This window comes from Solea senegalensis, unplaced genomic scaffold, assembly GCF_019176455.1.
Source record: "Solea senegalensis isolate Sse05_10M unplaced genomic scaffold, IFAPA_SoseM_1 scf7180000014302, whole genome shotgun sequence".
Taxonomy (NCBI): domain Eukaryota; kingdom Metazoa; phylum Chordata; class Actinopteri; order Pleuronectiformes; family Soleidae; genus Solea; species Solea senegalensis.
In genome coordinates this window covers 1-6,918 of record NW_025321013.1, presented here as the reverse complement: position 1 = coordinate 6,918, position 6,918 = coordinate 1, and the positions used below count along the sequence as shown (strand labels likewise).

Genomic DNA, 6,918 nt, shown 5'->3' with positions numbered 1-6,918 from the left:
TTGGTCAAAAAAGTCATACTTTAGTATGTCGTCCAAAATTTGACAAAAAAGTCATACTTTAGTATGTCGTCAAAAGTTTGACAAAAAAGTCATACTTTAGTATGTCGTCATGAATTTGACAAAAAAGTCAAATTTTAGTATGTCGTCCAGAATTTGACAAAACAGTCATAATTTAGTATGTTGTAAAAAGTTTGACAAAAAAGTCATACTTAAGTATGTCATTAAAAATTTGACAAAAAAGTCATACTTAAGTATTTTGTCCAAACTTCGACAAAAAAGTCATACTTTATTATGTTGTCCGAAATTTGACAAAAAAGTCATACTTTAGTATGTTGTCCAAAATTTGACAAAAAAGTCATACTTAGTATGTTGTCAAAATTTTGACGAAAAAGTCATACATTAGTATGTCGTCCAAAATGTGACAAAAAAGTCATACTTTAGTATGTCGTCCAAAATGTGACAAAAAAGTCATACTTTAGTATTGTAGAACTTTCTAGCAGGCAAAGCTATTTGTCTTTCATTCCCTTTATCTGTTTATTGTTGCAATTGGTATCAAAGCACCGTTGCCTTTAAAGTGCCTTTAAGGTGCATCGTCAAAGCCATGTTTTGTTATATATCGCCTTCGTATGCGCCTTTGTAAAAGCTATCTATCATCAGAACCTGTACGACTTGTCGGTTTCACAAGCTGACTGACTGTCTAACTGACTGTAGTTAGTAGCTAACAAACTGCTAACTGACTAACTTCTAACTGTCTAACTGCTAACTGACGTCTGCTTAACTGTGTATGTGGAATAAACCTTCAGAAAGACAGTCGAGTTGTGCCCGCCGTACTTGTTCTGGTCACCCTTTCCAGAAGGGAGCATTGAGCTGGGAAGACCAGCCAGCAGAAATCTGGACAAGTATGTCGTCCAAAATGTGACAAAAAAGTCATACTAAAGTATGTCGTCCAAATTTTGACAAAAAAGTCATACTAAAGTATGTCGTCCAAATTTTGACAAAAAAGTCATACTTTCGTATGTCGTCCGAAATGTGACAAAAAAGTCATACTTTTGTATGTCATCCAAAATTAGACAAAAAAGTCATAGTATGTCGTCTTTATGGATTATAGATAAATTTGAGGCGACTCACCTGCTCGTCGTAGCCCATGTACATGAACTGCATGATCCACTGCTGCACGTCAGGTCTGCTCCGGTCCCAGATGTTCCTCTTGGTTCTGCTCAGCTTTGCCAGGAATTCCCGAGCCTTCGAGGGAGGGACGTCGATGGAGGACTTTGACAGAGTAGTACCAGGTCCTGCCACTAGATGGAAGCACAACAAGAGAAGAGATGAAACACATTTAATAAAAGGTTGGATTTTTTTGTAGTGAAAGTAGAGCCACTTTACCCTCTCTCTTCTTTAAGATCTTGTACAGTTTGCTGTCACCTGCTGCATCTGTGAATGTGAAACAACAGAGAGGATTTATTTACTGTTTAATACTCACAGATAAATACACATTTCTAATGGCTTTCTGCTGTATATTTTCTTTTTTTATGTTGAAAATCAAAAAGGTAGAAATACTAGAGAAGTTGATTTGGAGAAAAGACACTTCAATATAATACATTTCCCTCCTTTATTTTCAAAACCTGTAAAAACACAATTTTAACACATTTAAATAAAAAACGGAGCAGTAGTGAAGACCCATACATACATACATCTTTAAAACAAGAGTCACAAACTCATTATACTGTAAATGTACACAGAGATTACAAGAATACAAATGGTTGCCAGGTTTTTTTTCTGGATGAATATGATGCACAATCATAAACAATGACTGCGTGTTTGAGGGAGATGATTTATTTAGAGATAATACGTCTTCCCAGAGAACTTGTGTTTCATAGAACTGTAAGGCTCTTTTTTAAAATTAGTTTCAATCCACTGATGTTTCAGAGAACTGGGGTTAAATCCTTAATCTAAAGTTTTCTTCCAACATTCGTTCCACTTCACTGTTTCAGGGAACCAGAGTTAAATCCTTAACCTAAAGCTCTCATTCAAAATTTCAGAGATCCGGGGTTAATTCCTTAACCTAAAGCTCTTTTTCAACTTTTGTTTCACTACACTCAAGTTTCAGAGAACTGGGAGGGAGTAATACATTAACCTAAAGTTCTCTGCTGTCTCACTTGACTCGCACAGCTGTTTCTGCTTCTGCCGTCCTTTCATCCATGGTGAAATAATCTCATGAATCTGTGTCTCCACAGACAGGAAAAAACACAGCAAAAATGTGTGCGGCACCAACAGGATTAGTCAGCGTTGTGTGAATTCATTTGACAGTGAATTAAATGTAACATAAGAATTTTTTTTTTTGTGTTAAAAGGAACACTACAGCTCTCAAAATAAAGAAAAATGTCTATGAAATTTCACCGGAAATGAAAGAAACACGTTGAAATTGCAAAATCCTGCACAGACTGTTTATGTTTATTTTGTGGAAAGGGGATAAAAGTGTAGCTCTTTCCACATCATTCCCACAGTTTGTGCAGCATTGGTGGGCAGGGACATGGCAACCCAAAAACTTTAAATATGGACTGCAGTAACCGTCTTAAACTCTGGTTGCATATTTTGCATATAGCGTCTTTAAATCAAATCCTCTGGCAGCAACCTGTTGCATTTATTTAGACACATAGACATAAACATGAGGTTCATGACTGAGGTATGGGTAAATTACGACTATGAATACGAGATAATTGTCTGAACGCCTGAGAATCCAGTCCATATTCTAAGGTCGACGTTCTCTCAGCTTGAGAGGAAAAAACACTGTGGTTTGGAGTGAAAAGAAACTTCAGGAGAAAATTGGCTGCGTGTGTTTAGTTGTGTTTAGTTTTTTCTCCAAATGAGCTATGACGAGCGCATTCCTGCATAATCAACAATGTTCTGCATACTTAATGAGCTGTTCTCCCACAAGATGAGTCAGAGATAAATGGGCATAATGCATTATTGTACTGCATGCAGTTCACACAGTATGTGTAAAGATGAAATTAGAGAAGGTAAAATCCTACAAAGGATGAACAAAAGATTTAGGGGTTTAAACAAATTCTTTTTACTTTAGTCAAAATGTGCAAAAGTTGCTTCTGAACAGACATTCTTGGTCTCAAAATGTGGCAAAAGTCACTTGCAAGTGCTTAAAGGATGGATTTGTCATTCAAGAGTGAGATTAAAGTCTGTGAAGCCAAGGTTTTGAATGAATTCATTCCATTTACAGAAGTAGAATTCCCAGAAAAGAGAGAGTAATTCATGGAAATGACACTTTTATAAGTTAATACATCCAAAAAGTATTATTGCAGACAGATGAGTTTCTGTTCTCTTTACATTTTTCTTGTCTTTGTTAAATTCAGGAATGTGCATGAGTAAGAGAGAAGAGGTTGGAGGCAGAGAAAATCTTTTTAAAGATAACTAGTGAGCACTTCACAAAGCCTGATTGATGGATGTGAAGGACGGGCAGAGAGTGGTGAATATAAAATGCAATATTTGAAGCAAGCAAAGCAAAAGATAACAGGAATGATCTCACCTCTGAGAGCCAACAGTGTCACCACCACTGTCAGCGCTATTAACCTCAGGTGGAGCTGCCGCGGAGCCATTTTGTGCCCACTCAGAGTCTTCACAGAGCTGTGTGAAGGGAACAACCGTGGCTCAACTCTCGCACAACTGGAGCAGAAGTGGGCGGCAACACAAAGTTTCCATGTGGAAACTGGCGTGTGGTTCAGGAATGTGTCTTTACCTCTGACAGCCTACAGAGACAAGACTTAGTCCTTATTACTGGAGCGTCAGCTTTAAAACAGCACAATATGAAAGGGTTTCAATCTGGTTTGAATATAATTTGCACGTGCAGCATTAAAGCTGCGGTGTGTAACCTTTGGTGATGGATCAGGCAAAACTATCAGCGCGGGCTGTATACAGTGGCAGCACAAGGGGCAGAAGTGAGGAACTTTTTGTGGGCACTTTCTTTCGCTTTACTGGCTTTACTGGCTTTACTGCTGCTGCCTGTCTCGACATGAAACAAGTCACTTCCTGTGTGCAGCAGTGTCACCGGGTGACAGAAGCTCTTTTGATAATCAATGAATGGGTTTGAAAAACAGGATTTCTGATCGTTATAGTTTCTTAAATCTGGATATTTTCTTCGTTTCTTTGCTCCATATAATAAAGTAATCACTGAAACTGAAACATTTTGGTTTGTGGACAAAACAAGATTTTTCAGAACCTCATTATTTCCAGGTTTGACAAACACCGATCAACGTTTTCTGACATTTTATGGACCAAAGGATTTCTCAATGAATCGAGAACGTAAGTTAGTTGCAGCTCGAGCTGCAGCAAAACAACAAATATGATGACAGCGTCTGGTGAGTTCAGATTGATCTAATATTTAAAGACAACATTGTTCTTCTGACACGACGTGCTTTTGGGGTCAGTGTGTAAGAATTAGTGACATCTACTGGTGAGACTGCAGATGAGGACTGCCCCCCCCCCTTCCCCAGCACATCAGGGAACTACGGTGGCCTTCGTATACCAGAAAGGATGTTGTACTGACACATGGCAGCGCAAGACAGCGACCCTTGCCTGAGGTTCATGTAAAAGTCTTATGTTAGGGTGACAGAAACTAGTCTTATTTTAAAGTAAATATACCCTTATACAAACATACTTCTGATTCAACAAAATACATGACATTATTTCACATTTTTTAACATTTAAATGCAGAAATGTTACATTATATCCTCCACTTAGCCAGAAATGGTCGGAAATTGTGCGTGTCCGTGAGTACAGCTGGAATGTGGGGAACTAAGAGCCGGCAGATGTCGGAGCCGCTTTTCATGATGGAATTCAGAAAGAAAGTGGGAACGAACGACGCAGCTGAATGCATAAGAGCACGAAGACGCTCAAAAGCCTTTTTCCTCGCTTAATCGGCCGAGGTGGGCTCTGCGTGAAGAGCACATTTAACCTGCTGTGCACGCTCTCACCGGAACACACGCACACGCGTAACACCTGCATGGCTCAGTGAAAGGCACAAGCCCTCGCTCTCAGCAGAAACAAGCTGACTGAAGGAGGAGGCTGAGTCCTACCAGCCTTCTGAGAGTCTAACCCACAGCTCAGCGTCATCTGGCTTGTATTTCCATTGCAGATGGGGAATGAATTACTGGGGGGGAGGAAGAAGGTGTCAGAGGGGGATTTGGAAGCCGTGTGCAGCTCAGGAGGTAGAGGCATGTTGTCCACTTATTAGAATCTGTGGATAGATCAACATCTTTAAGTGTCCTTCAGAAAAATACTGAACCTCATATTGTCCAAGACGATGTGTGAAGCACTCACTTAAGTGCAGATGAAGAGCCGCGCACTGTATGAGTGACACACGGGGTAAAGTGCTGCGAGTTATTAAGATGAGATAAACGGTGCAGACCGTTCACCGCACTGTGCTTTGGTGTTCTGTAATGAATGAATGAATGGATTTTTTTTTTTATCAGGAGAACTAAAAGCCTCACCTTTCCTTTCTAATGTGTGTCGGAGAATCTTCAGTTTGTATTCAATTCAGAAGGTAAGTGCTTCAAGTCTACGTGGCATACAGGTGTTTACACACATATACCTGATTTCTGTAGAACCAGAACTTGGGAGAACTTGAAGTGGGAGTCCGTTAGACTCAGTTCAATTGTGGGTTTGCAACATTCCGCCAGCTTTCACACGTTAGTGACACGAGCCGAACCTTCAGAATAACGTGTTCCCCTCCTCGCCTGAGGCGGCGCTGCATCAACAATTACTGAAGGAGAAGAAGACGAGACAAACAATGAATAAGAAAACTCAAATCCTATCAGTCTTGTTTCTTTTTTCCTTTTGTTTAATGTGATCATTACGACACACACACGTATGTTTTGGTTGTGTTTACCCACAATGCCCTGTGTTGTATTCTGCTTCCTGCAACAGAGACCTACGTTTTTAGGCTTCTTTGGTTTCATCTTCTTAACTCCTCCCTTTTTTAATTATTATTTTACTTCTAAAACCAAAGTACTTAAGACTTTTACTTAAGTACTGTAATAAAAAAAGGGACCAAAGTCATTTTCTGTAACATACTTTTACTCAAGTATCACCGTTGACGTACTTAATACTTAATGCCAACACACTTCTTTCTATTTTTATTCCACGTCTGAATATAGCAAACCTCAAACCATTTGCACCTTATAAATAAAGACAAAATTAATTTTAGAGCAGAGAATAACAAGCGCGGGCAGCGTTGACATAACTTCTCAGCGCTCAGCTGACTTCATGTTTGTGTTTGTGGACAGCTGCTCTCTGTGCCTCGAATTGTCCCCTGGGGACAAATTAAGTTTTGAAATTGAAGACACGGGAGTTTATTGTCACTCTGAGAATGTTTCCCACAGACAGAGTACTCATATTCTGTACTTAAGTAGAAGTACAGATGCATGTGTGTAAAAAAAATACTCTGGTAAAAGTAGAAGTACTGATTCAACTCCTTTACTCAAGCAAAAGTAATAAAGTACAGGCTCTGAAATGTACTTTCAAAGTAAAAGAAAAATCTACTTAAGTACAGTAACAAAGTATTTGTACTTCGTTACTTGTCACCTCTGCCCAAAGATCACATTGAACATAACTCGTCATCCTCGCTGTGTCAGACACATTAAATAAAGACTGTAATTATTACTGTTGGAACAATATAATCCCGTTATAATGGTATTACATTCATTTAGATTCTTACATTGTGCATTCCAACTGTCTTGTTAAATGCAGATTTACAACATTTGTAGACTTTTAGAGACTCTTTAGACACTGTATATTATAGTATTTGATTTTATTCAGTTTCTTAAATGTAACTATTTGAATTGTATATCATTCTGTGTCAAACTCTGTGTTTTTTCCTATTCTGAGTTGGAGTAGCTGTAATAAAACCTG

The 6,918-nt window shown here is 38.8% G+C and overlaps 1 protein-coding gene across 1 annotated transcript; it reads right to left on the bottom strand.

Moving 5' to 3' along the window:
- Positions 1-1,095: 1,095 nt before the first annotated feature.
- Positions 1,096-3,940, bottom strand: LOC122761012 (augurin-A-like). Its single transcript, XM_044016214.1, has 3 exons — positions 3,539-3,940; positions 1,384-1,431; positions 1,096-1,298 (listed from the first exon to the last, which is right to left on the bottom strand). The coding sequence occupies exons 1-3, from the start codon at positions 3,606-3,608 to the stop codon at positions 1,096-1,098; spliced, it is 321 nt and encodes a 106-aa protein (XP_043872149.1). The 5' UTR covers positions 3,609-3,940.
- Between the last annotated feature and the right edge of the window lie 2,978 nt (positions 3,941-6,918).